Raw genomic sequence first — 20,310 nt, forward strand, 5'->3', positions numbered from 1 at the left:
TCCCCTCCCCTCCCCTTCCCTTCCCTTTCAGACAGTGTCTCACTGTTGCCCAGGCTGGAGTACAGTGGCACAGTCATGGCTCACTGCAACTTGAAACGCCTGAGCTCAAGTGATCTTCCTGCCTCAGCCTCTCAAGTAGATAGGATGACAGGTACACGCCAGGTTAATTTTTTGTAGAGACAGGGTCTCACTCTGTTGCCCAGGCTGATCTCAAACTCCTGGGCTCAGGCAGTCTTCCCCGCCTCAGCCTTCCAAAACATTAGGATTACAGGAGGGAACCACTGCACCTGGCCTTCTCCATCAGTTTCCTCATTTCTTGTGCTTCCTAGGTAAAGAGAAGTGAGTTTTGCACATGCTTAGAACTCAATTTTCTTGCCAGTTTATCTACTTCAGAGCCCTTATTATCTGAAAAGATCGTATTTGTTTAATTGTTAATAGTTTCTTTTCTTCGCCTCACCTCTAAAGCAGTTGTTCTAAAAGAGATGATTTTGCACCCCGAGGGACATTTGGCAAGGTCTGGAGACATATGGGGGAGGATCTACTGACATCTAGTGGGTAGAGGTCAGGGGTGCTATTTAGCGCCCTATAGTGCCCAGGACTATGCTCCACAATAATGAGTTATCTGGCTGCAAATACCAATGAGGTTGAGAACTGTAGGACAAGCTCCAGAGATAATGCCCTTTCAGTCTTATCAGCTGGTATATATTAGTACCAAGAACAGTGCTTGCACTTAGAGAGTGCTCAGCACATATTGGTTAAGTGAATGAATAAACACATAATCCAGAGCTTTTCCACATTGAATTAATTATATGTGTGCTAGGCTACATCTTAAGTCCAGAGTAATATGGAGTCAGATCCAGGAGGCCACACAACTGACAAATATCGTCCTGTACCCTGAGTGTTCACATAAGCATGACAGAGCCATGGAAGCATCCCAACAAGTGAAGATTAATTCCATCCTGACTGCCCAAGGAAGATCAATAGCAAACATAGACACCATTTTTAGCAGCTGCCCATATTTCCTCAGCGTGGGGCCAGGAAGTAGCCAAGGGATGGTGATTGTAAAACCTTGCTCCTCTTCTGGCCTTGCTTTGAGACAGTGGCCTGAACCAACCAACTCTGGTTTGGTGAGGCTAGATCAAGCTTTTCAGAGCAGTGTTAGGCTTTGCAATCAAGGTGATATGTTAAGTGCCTAAGCTACATGTGATTTAATATATAGGATGTATGAGATAGGAAAAACTTTGTACAGAAGCAATATAGCCCTTAAGAGCATGGATTCTGGAGTCAGAACACCTAGGTTTACATCCTACTCTGCATCTTCCTGGCCCTATTACCTCGTAGGGTGGGTCAGCCATGTACCTTTTCTGAGCCTCAATTTTCTCATCCATAAAATGAAGGTAGTAATGGAATCCACCTTACAGAGTTGTTATGAAAATTCGTTTAAAAGGCATATATATATATATATATAGAGAGAGAGAGAGAGAGAGAGAGGGAGAGGGAGTTGTTTGGTATTTTGTTTTTGTTTTTGGTTTCTTTTCTGTTTGTTTTTGTTTTTGAGACAGAGTCTTGCTCTGTCACCCAGGCTGGAGTGCAGTGGTGCGACCTCGGCTCACTGCAACCTCCACCCCCTCAGTTCAACCAATTCTCCTGCCTCAGCCTCCCAAGTAGCTGGGATTACAGGCATGCGCTACCGCACCCAGCTAATTCTTTTGTATTTTTAGTAGAGATGGGGTTTCACCATGTTGGCCAGGCTGGTCTCAAATTCCTGACCTCAGGTGATCCACCCACCTCGGCCTCCCAAAGTGCTGGGATTACAGGCGTAAGCCACCATGCCTGGCCATAACGGCCCTTGTGTATGAATGAAAGGATTTGGGATAGTTATCAGGCACACAGTCAGCAGCTATTATTTTTGTTTGCGTTTCTCTTAAGGCACATTACTCAATTACTGAATTTCAGCTTTGGCAAACTGAATTCTCCTCTTCTTTGTCATTCCTCCCCTCTTCCCTCATTCAGTTTCCTTTCCTCCTTTGCTTCTTTTATACTGCCTGCTTTTCTTCCTCCCTCATTGTCTTTTTCCTTTCTTCCTCCCTCATTGTCTTTTTCCTTCTCCACTTCCAGTGAACCTTCAAGAGATGCACAGGAGTCCTACTTTGGTATGACTGATGGAACCTGAGATTCCACCCAACTTTATCACTGTATGACCAGGCACCACTTAACCTCTCTGCACTTCAGTTTGGTCATCTATGAAATCCAAACAGAAATCTCATACCCGTAACCCCAGCACTTTGAGAGGCCTACATGGGAAAATTGCTTGAGTCCAGGGGTTTGAGACCAGCCTGGGCAATAAAGCAAGACCCCATCTCTACAAAAAAAAAAAAAAATAGAAAAACTTAGCCAGGGATGGTGGCACATGCCTGTGGTCCCAGCTACTCAGGAGGCTGAGGTGGGAGTATTGCTTGAGTCCAGGGGTTTGAGACCAGCCTGGGCAATAAAGCAAGACCCCATCTCTACAAAAAAAAAAAAAATCAACCAGGGATGGTGGCACATGCCTGTGGTCCCAGCTACTCAGGAGGCTGAGGTGGGAGGACTGCTTGAGCCCAGGAGGTCGAGGCCACAGTGAGTCATGTTTATGCCACTGTACTCCAGCCTGGGCAACAAAGCAAGACCCCATCTCAAAAAAAAAAAAAGAGAGAGAGAGAGAGAAATCTAAACAATGACTCTCCCTGGTAGGGTTGTTGGCAGCATGAAAGAAGTCACTGCACTTGTGAAGCACTCCATACTCATGTGACATGTAGTAAGTGTTTGCTAGAAGCTAGGAGAATCATTTATTGACACTTAAAAAAGAAGTCTCCAGTGATTGCACATTGGGAGGGTAGGCACTGTCTTGAAAGAACTTGAGGGAAAATCACAGCTGACTCCATTTGGAGACATCTGTGTCAGTCTAGGCCATTCTCTGAACAGGAGTGTCAATAGCTCATATTCAGTCAACACCCAGAGATGATATAAAGAGGCCCTGTTCAGCTAGAGTTGACATCATTAGAATGAAATATAAAACTCCATCCACTCAATAGATCCCAAAGTAAGAACGTCCTAGATACATCCTTCTCCCGCCCTCCAGTTCCTCCCGAATATCTCATCTGATGAGGAGTTTAATAACACACCTTGTTCTCTGGGTGAAAAGAGTGTTTTTTATGTGAGTTTTTCTGGGCCAGGACTTGGGAGTTGCCTGGAACATCCTCACTTTGGATTGTGCTCTGTCCGTTTAAATCATTTGTGAGCCAGATGCAGTGGCTCACAGCTGTAACCCCAGCACTCTGGGAAGCCAAGGCAGGAGGACTACTTGAGCCTAGGGGTTGAAGACAAGCCTGGGCAACATAGTGAGATCCCCGTCTGTACAAAAAATTAGCCAGGTGTGGTGGCACTTGCCTATAGTCCCAGCTATTAGGGAGGCTGAAGTAGGAGGATCACTCAAATTGGGGAAGTCAAGACTGCAGTGAGTCGTGGTCGTGCCACTGTACTCCAGCCTGGGTAACAGAATGAGACCCTGTGTGGAAAAAAAAAATCATTTGTGAATATATTTCAGTGTTAGCTGTGTCTGGGTTCTGAACAGTTAAGACGTTTCTTAACTCAGCAGATATTTATATACCATAGTCTCATCATGTGCCAGGCACTGTTCTAGGCCCTGCGGAGACAGTGGTGAACAAATCAATCAAGCTCTTAGTTTTGGACCATTGTAGGGCTCAATTGGAAGTATGAAACCTACTTAGATAGCTGGGTTTTCACCCTTCCAGATGGCAGATTTCACTCTAGAAGGTGACCGCACAGAAAATCCTGAGGAGGCATTTTTATGAAGCAGGCCCTTTCTCACTAGGCTTTCGAAAAGGTCAAAAGGAACGAGAGAGAGAAGAAAAAATTTTAAAAAAGCTTGCTGCTTCCTTACCAATTTCATATGTTTCTGCTCCAAAGAACAACTAAAGCAAAACCAAAGTAGGCTGGGATTTTGGTCTTTTTGTGTAGCTATTTCCTGTTGCCTTTTAAGCTGACCCCGGTTGTTATGAATGGTTCCATACTGCCCTGTCTTGAATTGCCTTTTGGTTTCTTACCAACCCACTCTCCTCTCTCATCTCCTAAACCAGGCAGTGGGATTGGGGTCCAGGTTGGGGGAGTGTTCTCATATAGACTTGAACCCCATTATGGGCTGCCGCATCAGGTCCCTCCTTGAAACCAGAGTTCTGGCTTATAGCCAATTCTCACTTCCCTTCTGATCTTCCTCATTTAACCACTGACCAGATGGACAAAGTCTTTCCACCAGTAATCAGCACTTGCACTCTGAGGACTGAGTATTATCAGCTGGGGAGCAAACACAGGCCAGCTGGAGACCGAGGTGGGAGTTTTTATCCAACACATGTAATTGCCTTCGAATTCCTGGGGTTCAATGAGGGGAGAAGGTAGTGGGAAGGGGATCCAGTCAGAGTGGATGTGAAGAGAAGCTTTCCAAAGAGATCGTTTTTTAAATATGTTTTTTATTTCGTCTGAAGCATTGCTACTATTAGCTGCCACTAGATAGGGGTCAATTCTGAAACTATTCTGATAGTCTCTGGGGGTTCGGAAATGATCCTGTGTTTGTAAATATAATCATTGTGCTCCACGTACAGCTCTCTTCAAATATAACTCCTGTTTTCTTTTTTTGTTTTTTTGTTTTTTTGTTTTTTTTTTTTTTTTGGTTTTTGTCTTTAGAGACAGGATCTTGCTGCATTTCCCAAGCTAGTCTTGAACTGCTGCTGGGCTCCAGTGATCCTCCTGCCTCAGCTTTCCGAGTAGCTGGGACTACAGGCACACACCACAATGCCTGGTTAATTTTTAAATTTTTTGTAGAGATGCGTTCTCACTATGTTCTCAAACTCCTGGGCTCCAACAATGCTCCCGCCTCAGCCTCCCAAGTTGCTGAGATTACAAGCATGAGCCAACACACCTGGCGCAGGTCAGGTTTTAAGATAAATTTAAAATTCCCAGTTAGGATTTTATTTTTTTCTGTTCGTAGTTATAATTTAAAAAGAAATTTTAATTGACATGTTGGGGAAAAAGTTCATTTGAATAATATGGTATTTATTATGTGAGTAACCTTGTTCAGGTCACTTACACTCTGGCCTGGGAGTCAGAGTCCTGAGTTTTAAGCCCGGGTCTGGCATTAACTAGCTGTGTGGCTTTGGGCACATCCATTCCTTAGTTTCCACATGTTTCAAATAAGCAGTGGTTCATAGATACCTTCTAAGATGCTTTCTATTTATCAATTCCACAGTTCTAACTACTTCTATTCAAATTATTTTTTTCTGGAAGTCAAGTGAGTTTTCATGCCTGCTTCATGATTCTTTGTTTTTGTGCCCACTCATCTGATCCATTGAAAATGGGCTGCGTGGGAAGTTTTCTCACCATTTGTCACTTTACAGTGTGTGTAGTACCATCTGTATTGCTAAGTGGTTGAGCACTTTGGGCTTTGAATTTAAGTCTGGTTCTGCCACTTATGAATCTTGTTATTTATTATTTCTCTAACATCCGTTGGAGTGCTAAGAGCACCCACCTCATGTAAGCATCATGAGAACTGATTATGTAAAGTGCTTAGTGCAATACCTGGAATATAGAAAGTGCCTATGAGTGGTATTACTGGTGTAATTAAAGCACTTCGCTGGGTGCCAGGCACGCAGAAGACACTCAGAAACCAGTGGGTCCTTCTCTTTCTTTATTTCCCCTATAGCAGCTTTGGAGAATTTTTCTGCCGTATGCTTGTTAAGGGACGTGTTAACTTTACCTGTTATTTATCTTCTTTAAAATGGGTCAGTGATATTCCTCCCATTAAAAATGTGTGTTTTTTTAATGGGAAAATATATAGATTACAGAAAAGCATAGCTGTTGGTTTTCAAACAAATGGGGACTACAGTAATTGTGGGCCTCAGAAGTGGCTGATTTTATTCTCAGAGTTTCAGATTAAATGCTGTCAGGACATTTCTTATGAGGTTCAGAAAGGTCAGGTAACTTCTCTAAGGTAACACAGCTAGTAAGAGATAAACTACGATTTCGATCCAGAGTGTAACTGCATTAGAACTCCTGTGCAAGTTACATCACTTCTCAGGCCTTCATTTCCTGGTGGTTAAAATGAGGATGCCCCCTTGATAAGTTTGTGTAGAGGTTGAAATTCTATACATTAATGAGTGTAAAATGTCAAGCACTTTGCCTGGTCCACAGCAGGGTTTCTGTTTGTGTTGGTTGTGTCTCTTCGCTGGCACCACTTAAATCAAGGTTTGCTCACTCAGATGACAGAACTCACTCCCAGGAGCCTGGCTGGTCATACATACATTTGGGTGAACCAGAGACCACAAACCTCATCGGAATAAGGAACTACTCTGCCCTGCTTTGGCCAAATGTTGCCATGGAGGAAATCAAGCCCAGAATTTCCAGGTCTTACCATTTGTCAAAAGAAGTTGTTCAATCTGGATTTTTTAATTATGTGGCATTACCTGATTTCTAATATTACCAACTAATATTTATTCATAAGCACTGTTGTGATGAACCTATCAGCAGAGCCATCTTTCCACAGAGGAAAAAGCTCGGTGAATATTGAACACCATGTGTGCTGTGTGGACATGTAACCCTGGTGTTTTTCTCTCTGGTTCATCTGTGCTCCCCTCTCCAGCCTGCCCCGTGTGGTGTTCCACCAAACCCTCAGGTGTTTGTTCATGCCCCTCCCTAGATGTCAGCCTCTCTTGGTTGGTGTATTGTCATCAATGGGAGCCTCAGTGATTATGAGTAGATGACCTTCTCATATTGATGACATCATTTGGAGAGTCTATGCTTTGGAACCCTTTTGCTTTGGTTTTGATACAGAAACTTGTGGAGTCTTATGAAGATGCTTTTAGTTGCAAGAAGCAGAATCCGGCTGGGCACTATGGCTCACATCTGTAATCCCAACACTTCGGAAGTCCAAGGCGGGCAGGTTGCTTGAGCCCAGGAGTTCCAGACCAGCATAGGCAAGATAGTGAGACCCCATCTCTGCAAAGGAAATACAAAAATTAGCCAGGCATGATGGCATGTACCCATAGTCCCAGCTACTCAGGAGGTGGAGGCAGGAGGATCACTTGAGCCCAGGAGGTCGAGGCTGAAGTGAGCCATGTTTGTGCCACTGCATTCCAGCCTGGGTGACAGAGTGAGACTCTGTCTCAAAAATAAATAAATAAAGCAGAATCCTCCCTCTTAGCTTAAGAGAGGGAAAGAAAAGGACTCTAAGTGACTGAAAAACATTAGGAACCCTGACAACAAGTCTCTTAAGCTTTTCTTCTTAGGTCACATGATTTCTCTTGCCTCCTTTTTTTTTTTTAGATTGAGTCTTGCTCTGTCACCCAGGCTGGAGTGCAGCGGGGGCACAATCTTGGCTCACTGCAACATCCAATTCCTGGGTTCAAGCAATTCTCCTGCCTCAGCCTCCCAAGTATCTGGGATTACAGATGCACACCACTACACCCAGCTAATTTTTTTATTTTTTAGTAGAGACCAGCTTTCACCATGTTGGTCAGGCTGGTTTTGAACTTCTGACCTCAAGTGATCCTCCTGCCTTGACCTCCCAAAGTGCTGGGATTACAGGCGCTAGCCACCGCGCCCAACTCTCTTGCCTCCTTCTAGCTACTTGTCTCCCTCATTATTTCTGCAGTTGGCTTTCCTTTTCTCCACACACACACAAACAATGGCTGCCCATAAACACCCAAGTTTTTGTCCTCTCAGACCCAATTCCAAATTCCCTGGACTGAGGTTCTGATTAGCCCAGCTTGAGTCAGGTATCTATCCCTTGCCCAATCAACTGAGGCCAAAGGGGCAGGACCAAGTAAAACCTAGCTACCAATGCCCAAGTTTGTCATGAAATGGTTAAGTGCATCAAAAAGATATCTACAGTTGAATAGTCTAGAATAAAAGTTATCTGTTGCTAAAAGGAATATTGACTAATATGAGGGAGGTCCAAAGCAAAATAAAAAGGCAAAAAAGATGATTTTTTTTTTTTTTGAGACGGAGTTTTGCTCTTGTTGCCCAGGCTGGAGTGCAGTTATGCGATCTTGGTCGGCTCAGCCTCCCAAGTAGCTGGGATTACAGGCACCTGCCACCACGCCCGGCTAATTTTTTGTACTTTTAGTAGAGACAGGGTTTCACTATGTTGGCCAGACTGGTCTCAAACTCCTGAACTCAGATCATCCACCTGCCTTGGCTTCCCAAAGTGCCGAGATTACAAGTGTGAGCCAACACACCCAGCCTGATTTTTTAAAGTCAGGAAATAAACTTATTTGGATTATGGGACAACAGAGTAGCTTTAAATATTTTCCCAATTATGACATATTCCTTAATGGATTCATACTGTGTGATCTTTTGAGCATTATTTTATTATGTCTTTCTGTAGGGCATACACCTAGGATTAGCTTTCGAAGGTTGTTTTACAAAAGAAGTAAAGTGATTTAAACTGACACATTTATTTATTTCTCTCTTAATTATATCCTCCTCTGGTATAGAAACATTGACGTATTTATTTATTTCTCTCTTAATTATTTCCTCCTCTGGTATAGAAAAGTAGAAAAAAAGCTGACTTTTGTTTTTTTAAGTTAGACATTAATTCAAATCTTGACTTGACTGTTTTCTTGCCTAGGTAACTTTGAGTAAATTACCATAAACTCTGTACCTCAACTTCCTGTCTGTAAAATGGGGATGTTACCATGTCATATGTCATAAATTTTTGCAGAGCTTTATAATGCATGTAAAGAGCCCAGATCAGTGCCTAGAACTAATAAAGACTTGCTGCCTTTCCCCTTGCCACCCAAGGTGTATATTTGACCTTGGCTTTGCAGAATTAAGGACATAGGCTGAGGCCATGAGACAAAGTAAAGCTTACTCACTTACCTCTTAGCACTACCTCAGTAGTTCCTGTGGGCCACATCTTCATAATACCATGATCTAACCAGCTGAGCTAGTTTTCAGACCCTTAGAGCAGAGTTCGATCAAACTATAAATTCAATAATTCATATTTTTCACATTGAAAACAGGTTACTTATCCCAGTCTGAGCCTCAATTTATCTGTTAAATGGGGATAATAATACTAATCCCAGAAGGTAACTGTGCTGCTCAGATATAATGTATATAAAACACTCATGCAATGCTGAATAGGTTGTTGGTACTTGGTAATGGAGGCTACTTTCTTTTTCAGTTAGGTTTATATGTATCTGAGTTCCTAGATCTTATCATTTTGTACAACGGCTTAGAGACAAAATGCTGCCCCTGCTTTTCAAAAGTGACCTAGCAATTCCACATCCATGGACAAAGCTAGATGTGCAAAGTTCATGGTGACATTGCTTGTGATAGCAAAAGATTGGAAACAACCTGTGTCTCTTATTTCATTATCATGTATCCACACAATGATTGATACTATAGAGTCTTTGAAAAGAATGAGGTCCATCTATATGTGCTGACATTGGAAAGATCAATAAGAAACATTGAATGTAAAAAGCAAGAGGCAAAACAGCAAGTGAAGCATAGTCCTACTCAAATTGAAAAAGAAAGAAACAACAACAACAAAAAATATGTATACACACACATACACGGATACACACATATACACACATATATGTCAGATTTCTGGATGGTTACACACAGAAATATTAAGAGTGCTTCATTTGCAAAATAATACATTCAACATAATATGTACTAAAGTAAAAATAATATGAAATATTTTAATATGTAAATATATATCTGAAAATACATATAAAAGTGGTCTGTGAGGATTCTTAAACTAACAGGATGGTGATTTTTGCAGATAAAATGGTTTGGAACCTGAGTTAATCAAGGAGTATCTTGGCATTCTGTGCATTAAGTATTTTACAAAGATTTTTTTTAGTATTGTAATTCTGAATAATAAAAAACTAAATATAATAAAAAATGTATATATCAAACTGTTCTTAACTATGTATCTTAACTGTTCTTAACTATAGTGGTGATAGTAAACAATGTTGGTGGACTAAAAGTAGGGGGAGAGTTTCCAAAATGAAGACTTTTCATTTTTATTTTAAGAGATGAGGTCTATGTTGCCCACAGGCTTGCATGCAGTGGCTATTCAAAGGTGTGATCCTGGCTCACTACAGTCTTGAACTCCTGGCCTCAACCGATCCTCCCACATCAGCCTCTTTAGTAGCTGGGACTGTAGGTGCGTGCTACCATGCCCAGAGAGACGTTAAACACACCAATGAATAAATACATTTGTTTTCTTTTTTGGAAAAGGGTCTCTCTCTCTGTCACCCAGGCTGGAGTGCAGTGGTACAATCTCAGCTTACTGCAGCCTCAACCTCCCAGGCCAAAGTGATTCCCCCAACTCAGCCTCCTGAATAGCTGAGACTACAGGCACACACCACCACACCAGGCTAATTTTTGTATTTTTTGTAGAAAGGGGTTTCACTATGTTGGCCAGGCTGGTCTCAAACTCCTGGCCTCAAGTGATCCACCCTGACTGGCCTGATTGGCCCCCCAAAGTGTGGGATTACAGGCATGAGCCACTGTGCCCAGCTGAATAAAGGCTTTTTTTTTTCTTTTTTGTGACAGAGTCTCACTGTGTCACTCAAGCTGTAGTATAGTGGCATGATCTCAGCTCACTGCAAACTCCACTGCCCAGGTTCAAGCAAATTCTCATGCCTTAGCCTACTGAATAGCTGGGATTACAGGTGTGCACCACATGCCTGGCTATTTTTTTGTAGTTTTGGTAGAGACAGGGTTTCACTGTGTTGCCCAGGCTGGTCTCAAACTCCTGGCCTCAAGCGATCTGCCTGCCTCTGCCTCCCGAAGTGCTAGGATTACAGGCGTGACCCACTGTGCCCAGCTGGCTTTTTTTTTTTTTTTCTTTTTTTGAATAAAACATTAATTCCAGGAAAAATATAGTAGTTTCCTCTGGGATGGAGAGGAGTTCTTTTTTTTTTTTTTTTAATAAAACATTAATTCCAGGAAAAATATAGTTTTTTCCTCTGGGATGGAGACCTACTTTACATAGAATAATTTTGTGTGCATTGTTTGAACTCGGTGGACTGTATGGACATTATTTTTGCAATATATTGACTAGCCTGTGCTATTTGTTCTTCTTTTAAATCCAGTTACTCCCATATAATAAATCTGTTTCTGGCCAAGCCTGTTTATTAACTCAACTAAAGCCATTTTTAGGCTGAGAACATCTCATATAAAATAAATGACAAAATGAGTCCAAAGGTTCGCTTGCCAGCCGTGGCCCTGACACCACTCTTGCTGTCTTGTTTCTGCAGATGACAGAAGGCAGGCACTGCCAGGTGCACCTCCTGGATGATAGGAGACTGGAGCTGCTGGTTCAGGTAGGTGTTGCCCACATGGGCGTTGCCCAGATAGATTTTTCCCGGGTAGGTGTTGCCCAAGTGGGTGTTACACAGATAAGTCTTGCCCAGGTAGGCTTTGCCCACACAGGGACAACTCATCCTCGTTCCCTCTCTGAGCCTCTTATCAGTCCTTTGAAGTCAGAAAATTTGGTCTATACGTTAGAGTAATTATAGCCTGGTGACATGGATTCAGAGACACTTAGGTTCCAATCTCAGCTTGACACTTAATAGCTCTGTGACTCTGGGAAACTGACATTACTTCTCTGACCTCTTGTCAGCAAATTGGGAACTGTAGTACTTCCTGAAAGGATTATTGTGAGGTGAGAATCTGTATTCTGCCACTGTCCAGCTACATGGCGTTGTGCAAGTGAAATACCCAGTTTCATCAACTATGAACTGCCTAGGCTTCTCAGAAGAATTATGGTTAAAAATCAAGCTAGATTATATATGTGAGTGAAATCTCTTTGTAAAATACATGGCACTATATAAGTGATTTTATATATATAATCACTTTTTTTTTTTTTCCAGACAGAGTGTTGCTCTGTCGCCCAGGCTGGAATGCAGTAGCACAATCTCAGCTCACTGCAACCTCTGCCTCCTGGGTTCAAGTGATTCTCTGCCTCAACGTCTTGAGTAGCTGGGACTACAGGCCACCGCCACCTCGCCTGGCTAATTTTTGTATTTTTAGTAGAGACAGGGTTTCACCATGTTGGCCAGGCTGGCCTCGAACTCCTGACCTCAAGTGATTCACCCTCCTCAGCTTCCCAAGATGCTGGGATTATAGGCATGAGCCACTGCACCCAGCCAACTGATGATATTTCAATTGTTGATGCTTCTCTTTCTATTCACCCAACACTCTGGACCAAGAGTCTTTAAAAATTGTGAAAGTCCCTGCGGACAGGCCACACCTACAGCTAGCCTAGAATTTTCTCCTCTAACCAAACCTAAATTCTTTTCTCTTCTGAGGCCTGTCCCTAGCCCACTATGCGTAGGCTTCAATTAGGGTGAAATAAGACAGTCAACAGTAGCTTTGCCCAAGTAGACCTTTAGTCTAGATATCTGCCTGTTTCTTTTCTTCTTTTTTTTTCTTTAAATCATGTCCATTTTTATCCCCAACAGCCATCGTAATATACCCTAAGCTGTTTGACTCAAAGTTCAGAAAGAATCCATCCAGAGTGCCCTCCTGCAAGCATTCCCCTTTTCTTCCCCAGTCCCTCCAAATCCAGCATCAATTATCACTCCAGGCATTCTGGCTGGTTCCAAGCCCATGCTTCTTCTCAGCAGATCCAAAGCTTCCCAAAAGCTTATAGATTATATCCTTCTTCTAACTAGGTGCTCGTTACTGTTGATGTTGATGCGTGGAATGGGTACAGTTTCTCTATCTTAGGAAGGAAAAGCTTAGGCTTTAGAAGGAGACAGACTAGGTTCAGATCCCTGCCCTTACTAACAATGTAACATCAAGCAAGGTGCTTAACCACTCTGGGCCTTGGCTGACTCATTTATAAAATGGAAATAAAAAGCCTACCTCATAGCTCATTATAAGGATTAAATGACAGTGGACATAAGTTCAGCATAATACATGGAAACTATTATTATTATTAATATTTTCATCAGCAGCCCCACAACTTTGAGTCTTGGGCTTCTTCAACTGGCCACTGGCCACCAACAAGCAAAATGATTCCCGCAATCTTTTATATATCACAGATAACCAAGCAGCAAGGTGTTTAATATTCTTTGTCTTGGGCATTAGCACCATGTTACATATAAAAGAGTATTTTTTCCAAAACATCTTAGTAAGTGCACCTTAGAGGGGAAATGTAAAGTACTTAAGTGAATTGTAAACACATGAAAATGATAGTCTCATTGATATTCCTATTCCCATCTCTTCCCCTTCCCACAATTCTTAAAGAATTGTCTATAGTACATCAACCTAATCCACACACAAGGGCAGGTAATAAAAAAACAAACAAATAAACAAAAGCTGCTTTAAACTGTTTAGGGCAGAGGAAGATGGTAGCAGTAAGAGAGAGGCAACCAAATTGCTTCTAACCAGATTTTTATTTTGACAGCCCAAACTTTTAGCAAGAGAGTTGCTGGACCTAGTGGCTTCACATTTCAACCTGAAAGAAAAGGAGTATTTTGGAATAACATTCATAGATGACATGTAAGTCTTTTAATAGTTTTAGTTGCTTTACCTTTTGCCTGGGCTACCTACTTGCTGTCATCCATGATTAACAAAAAAGGAAATAAGTCCTCCAGGATTCAGAACATGTCCTGCTTAGCTAAAGGTTTTTTAATGTGCGATTTTTCTCCTAGGACTATTGCAAAGGGAGAAGAAAAGGGATACTGACCATTTTAGGAACTCAAAATATTGTTCTAAGTGTTTTAGAAATTTGTAGTAATGAGTCTGTTATTCCTGATTACAGTGTATCTTCTCATGTCTTTGAATGTGATTGTGCTTTCTAATTATCTTATATATCAGTGATAGAAATACTAAATATTTACTCACATCTTGAAACTGAGTTGATGTGTTGATGTTGGTGGCAAGAGAGCTTAAAGGCAAATTTGTGGCCCACTCAAAATACATGTATATAGTTTAATATGGAATGAACTTTTAAACTACCACTTAGGTCCATTTTACGTTGCCTTCTCAGCTATCTTTTCCTTTTTCTTTTTTTCCTTTTGCCTTTTATGATAAGTTGTTGAATGTTGTATATATTTGTCAACAATATATATGCTCCCCAAAACAAGGCAGGTAAATAAAAATAAATTCTTGGGGATTTAACACTCTAAGCAAATGTGTTTGGACTTACTAGCTCTTTTCTCTATGTGAGTGTATGTGTGTGTGTGTGTGTCTGTGTGTGTGTGTATCTGTCTTTTTTATGGCAGCCCAATTTGCCACATTATATGCAGCCTGATACATTATCAGAGGAATCCTTCCTCTTTCTGCAGATAATTTCCAAAGAGCTCCTTAAATATTAAAATACAAGAAGATGTGTTCCAGACATAAAATATGTTGGCCAACCACCCAGCATTCTTTTCATAATGCTGCCAATTTAAATGTTTTTCAGTTCTTCAGTTTAATCAGGTGGAAAATCATCTCAAGAAAGAGTTAATTTGCTTTTAACATCTTGTGGCTTCTGATCATTCTCAGCCTGCATGGGCTGTGAGCCTAGGACCTCCAGGATATGCCAGCAGGTTCAGGACTTGCGCTGGGCAAAAACCAGGCAGCTGAATTATCAGGAGGAGTGGAAGAACCTGAAAACTTTGATTCTGGACTGAGGATATTTCCCAAAGAGGACTCGACAAGGCAGAAGAGAGTACACTAGACATCTCTCACCTCATTCTGAATCACTCAACAGCTACCATTTGAGAGGTTCTGTATGACCTGTCCTCTCTACTGGATGAAATGGGAAATGCCGATGTCCATAGCCAGCACCAACTCCTGCGAATCAGTGATTGAACACGCACGAATATAGGCTGACTCCAAATGTGGATGAAATCACAGCAAACAACAGTATAAGACATAAAGCCATAAATATACAATGGCTAGGTTATGTGGTATAAATTGTAACTGCTATAAGCACTATAATTTAGGCAGAGGTTACATAGAATAGGGGTTAACAACATGAATATTGGAGTAATTTATTCATTGAAAAAATATTGGCTGGGTGTGATAGTTCACACTTATAATCCCCGCACTTTGGAGGGCCGAGATGGGCAGATCCCTTGAGTCCAGGAGTTTCAGAGCCACCTAGGCAACATAGGGAGACCCCATCTCTACAAAAATAAAAACAAAAAGTATCAGCCAGGCATGGTGACACACATCTGTAGTCCCAGCTACTCAGGAGGCTGAGGTGGGAGGACAACTTGAGCCCAGGAGGTGGAGGCTGCAGTGAGCTATGACGATGGCACTACTGCCGTCCAGCCTGGGCAACAGAGTGAGATGTTGTCTCAAATATATATATATATATATTTACATTAAGAGTGGCTCACATCTGTAATCCCAGCACTTTGGAGACCAAGGGAGGGAGTATTGCGTGAGGCCAGGAGTTCAAGACCAGCCTAGACAACATAGTGAGACCCCATCTCTACCCAAAAAAAAATAAAATTAAAAATCAGCCAGGTGTGGTGATGTGCAACTCTAGTCCTAGCCACTCAGGAGGCTGAGGCTGAGGTGGGAGGACTGCGTGAGCCTTGGAGTTCAAGGCTACAGTGAGCTTATGATCATGCGACTGCACACCTAGGAAATAGAGCAAGACCCCATCTCTAAAAATAGAAAATAAAGTATTTTTTGAATGCTCACTCAATGCCAGGTGTTGTTCTAGATCACAAGGATTCAACTAGGAGTAACACAGACAAGGCCCCTGCTTTTATGGAGCTCATATTGCAATGGTATAGTCTAGCATAACAAGTAAACAAACAGATAAATCCAAGGAATATCAGCAAGTATAAGTGCGTTGAAGAACATAAAAGAACATAAAAGAAAACTTGGGGTTGGCCGGGCGCTGTGGCTCACGCCTGTAATCTCAGCACTTTGGGAAGCCGAGGCGAGCGGGTCACGAGATCAGGAGATTGAGACCATCCTGGCTAACTCAGTGAAACCCCGTCTCTACCAAAAACACAAAAAATTAGCCAGGCATTGTGGCGGGCGCCTGTAGTCCCAGCTACTCGGCAGGAGAATGGAGTGAACCCAGGAGGTGGAGGTTGCAGTGAGTCGAGATCACACCACTGCACTCTAGCCTACCCAGGCTCCATCTCAAAAAAAAAAAAAAACTTGGCATCAGTTTTAGACAGGGTGGACTAGGACAGGATCTAGGAGGTGACATGTAATGAAAAGCAAGAGCCAGTTGTGCAAAAATTTGGGGAGGCATTACAAACAAAAACCAGTGCAAAACTCCTGAGGTGGGGCTGAGCATGACTTTTGTGATTTGTTTTTTGAGAAAGAAGAAACAAGGCTGGGCACAGTGGCTCACATCTCTACTCCCAGCACTTTGGGAGGCTGAGGCAGTCAGACCAATCTGAGCCTAGGAATTCCAGACCAGCCTGGGCAATATGGTGAAACCCCATCTCTACTAAAAATACAAAAAAAAAAAAAAAAAAAAGTAAGGGGCATGGTGGTACACACCTGTAGTCCCAGCTCCCTGGGAGGCTTAGGTGGGAGGATTGCGTGAGCCCAGAAAGTGGAGGTTGCAGTGAGCCATGATCGCACCACTGCACTCCAGCCCAAGCGACAGAGTGAGATCCTGTCCCAAACAAAAACAAAGCCAGTGTGATGACAGTACAGAGATTAAGAGGCAAAGTGGTACAGGATGAGGGTTGAGAGGGAGGCAGGAGCAGGTATCAGAAAATCTTGACAGCTAGCTGTGTGACCTTAGATCAGTTACTTAACATCTCTGACACTCAAGTTTTCTCATCTGTATGCTGGACATAATAATAGTGACTTATATAGTATGTACTACATAAGGCACCTATAATAGGGTACTAGTATTCAATACTATTAAATCAGGTGAGGTATGCAGAGTATATCTCACAGGCCCACAATAAAAGGGAGCTATCGTCCCAATGTATTGCAATAATGGAGTGTTGAGAAGGAAACTGAAGGAGGACTGGAGTAGGCGTCACACAGACGACTAACTAAAATTGGATCTTGCAGGTCAGGTAGACTTTAAATAGATGGGAGGGGAGATGGGAGGTGACATTCTAGGCAAGAGTTATTTTGTGGGCAAATGCATGAACATGGCAACGAACAAGGTACATTTGCCCAAGGTTGAAGATATTGGCCTGATCATGGGGACAAGATCATAGGTGAGCCTTGTTAGTCACACAGATAGAGGAGGCACACCCAGGCCATGGAAGGATGTTATAGGAAGGAGGAATGTGGCTTTTGACTTGCAGTGTCAGAGGTCCCTCAGGCTGCAAGGTTTGTGGCAGACTGGAAAAGAGGGTCCTGGCCACATGGGAGACTTCGGGAAAAGCTCCAAGCTCAGTTGAATATAAACCAGACAATACGTAAGTAAGGGGTTCAGCCTGTAAGACCTTCTCTTCAGAAAGAAAAGAAATAATAGGCCAGGTGTGGTGGCTCACCTGTAATCTCAACACTTTGGAGGCTGAAGTGGGTGGATCACCTGAGGTCAGGAGTTTGAGACCAGCCTGGGCAACACAGCAAAACCCCGTCTGTACTAAAAATACAAAAATTAGCTGGGCGTGGTGGCAGGCGCCTGTAATCCCAGCTACTCAGGCACCTGAGGCACGAGGATCACTTGAACCCGGGAGGTGGAGGTTGCAGTGAACTGAGATTGTGCCACTCCAGCCTGGGTGACAAAGCGAGACTCTGTTCAAAAAGAAAAAAGAAAAGGAATAATAGGGATGACTTCCTTCAATTATTTGGGCCACCCTTCTCGTTGTCTGCCCTGAGATTTCTTTCTCAAAACTACGCTGGGAGAAGAATGGCTCACACAGCCTTTGGCTGAGCCAAAGGAGATAACTATAGTTATGTTCTTTCCAAGAACCCTGGCTCCAAAATGTCCTCTGTGCACTCCCCTGCAAGCGAAGGCAGAGTCTCTTTCTGAATTATGACCAGTTTGGGGAGGTGTCTCCTGGCTCTAGTCATGTTTATTTTCAGCAGAAGTATGAGCGGGGCTGTTGAGGGGGTGGAAATTGGCCATTTCTACCTTTCTGGGGAGCGGGCCTGGAAAATTGCTGATGTCTAAGGGTGTCTCCTTGGAATGTCTTGGTCACAAGCCTAGTTCTTTTTCTTTGTCTGGTAAATATTTTTGGAAAGTATTTTCTTTCAGCACTTCCCTCCTGCCTCCCTTCGCCCCCGTGAAACCACTGAGTGAGGGCCCTCCCAGGATGCCGTCTGAGTTGCATTTTCCAGCCTAGATGCCACATGCGTCTTTTGCCTTTGGTGAACTTTAAATAGAGGAAGGCAAAGCTGAAAGGAACATTTTGTCAATGAAAGTAGCTACTGTCTACAACTCATCCACAGACCAAGAGGAGAAACGGAAAAATAGACAGCAATTACATAATAAAAGCAGTGATGATGACCAACAACAACAGATTCCAGGTCACGTTATATAGGGAGAGGGATAGAGTTTCTGAGATTACGCTTGTTAGTGCCTTGCGCGGCTCTGTGTGCAAAGTGAGTCTTTCACCCCTAGAGGGCAGTCACCGCCCTCCTGAGGCACCAGCCCTTCAGGTCACCATAACGGTTCCATCGCTTCACCCATTTCATTTTTTGTTTTGCCTTCTCATGTTTTGAAAGGCTTTGCTAAATAAGCTTTGTTGGCCGGGTGCGGTGGCTCAAGCCTGTAATCCCAGCACTTTGGGAGGCCGAGACGGGCGGATCACGAGGTCAGGAGATCGAGACCACCCTGGCTAACACAATGAGACCCCGTCTCTACTAAAAAAAAATACCAAAAACTAGCTGGGCGTAGTGGCGGGCGCCTGTAGTCCCAGCTACTCGGGAGGCTGAGGCAGGAGAATGGCGTAAACCCGGAGGCGGAGCTTGCAGTGAGCTGAGATCTGGCCACTGCACTCCAGCCCGGGCGACAGAGCGAGACTCCGTCTCAAAAAAAAAAAATAAAATAAAAATAAAAATAAGCTTTGTTAACCAAGAAATAACAAATAGACTTTACAACACAACTGTGACTTTTGATCACTGTCCCTTCCAATGGGACTGTGACAATGGGCCTTCTGTTGATATCATTCTAACCAAAAATAAAACTTGCTTTGTGGTTGGTCTGCACTCCTGATAGGGGTGGATATGACCTGATAGGGGTGGATATGGCTGTCTTTTTAAGATATTGGTTAGGTCTATTATATTTACTGATGGGAAAACCTGACAAAAGCAAGTTATAAGCAATAAATAACCTTGATTACATTTCAGTAGTAGAATTATGGGCATTTAAAAAAAACTCTTCTAGACTTTTTCCTCTTGAGATTATGGGTAGATTTTTTAAAAAAACTAATTTGTAATTTATCCTTTTAAAAAACGATTTCATATTATATATGCATGAATATCTTCTTTAATGTCATGGTTGAGTCCAGTCCCTTTTGATTACCTTCCCACTGCAACTGTAGTTTCTTCCACAGAGGTAACCAGTACTAGCAAGTTGCTGTGTGACTCTCCAGAAATATATCTAAAAATATTCATCAATATTTAATAGTGTTTTGAGCATGCATCTGTGGTTAACATAATTGGTTTATGCTGTATATGTTATTGTACAACTTGCTTCATTCTTTCGTAGACACCATTCCATGCAAGTTCATACAAATACACATTATGCTTTCAATTTCTTTTTAGAGACAGGGTATCACTCTGTTTCCCAGGCTGGAGTGCAGTGGCATGATCATAGCTCACTGCAGCCTTGAACTCCTGGGCTCCAGTGATCTTCCTGCCTTAACCTCCTGAAATGCTGAGATTACAGGTGTGAGCCACCATGTCTAGCCTGTTATGCTTTTAAAATCATACATCTTTCCTAAGAAAACTTTTGAGATCTGATACTATAAAATATGTTATGTATTTTAAGACACACATTTGACCATCTGTGAAACTGGGATGTGTCTTTAAATCAGTGGCATCCTAAACTTGATGAAATATAGTGTAAGTCTCTCTTAATGTCAGTCTCCTATCTTATTTTGTTTTACACACAAATGCAGTAGTTCTAAGGACCTCCCCTTATGTTACTCAATCAGCTTATTTATCTTTATAATATTCCTGCAAGGAAAGCTGGGAACAGGTATCAAAAGCCTTGTCTTGTAACCATGGAAACAAAGACACACTCTTTCCAGCGTTTAACCTGCTAAGTATCAGAGACTGAGTCAGAAGTCATTATAAAAGCTGATTCAGCCGGGCGCGGTGCCTCAAGCCTGTAATCCCAGCACTTTGGGAGGC

The 20,310-nt window shown here is 42.5% G+C and overlaps 1 protein-coding gene across 1 annotated transcript in view; it reads left to right on the forward strand.

The window, feature by feature from the left end:
- The window catches only part of FRMD4B (FERM domain containing 4B), a 228,034-nt gene that overhangs the window by 55,083 nt on the left and 152,641 nt on the right, over positions 1-20,310 (forward strand). Inside the window, 2 exon segments of the mRNA XM_011947154.1 lie at positions 11,325-11,390; positions 13,481-13,575. Of these exon segments, the coding sequence (XP_011802544.1) occupies positions 11,325-11,390; positions 13,481-13,575 (161 nt within the window).

Source organism: Colobus angolensis, unplaced genomic scaffold (genome assembly GCF_000951035.1).
Source record: "Colobus angolensis palliatus isolate OR3802 unplaced genomic scaffold, Cang.pa_1.0 Scaffold26, whole genome shotgun sequence".
Taxonomy (NCBI): Eukaryota; Metazoa; Chordata; class Mammalia; order Primates; family Cercopithecidae; genus Colobus; species Colobus angolensis.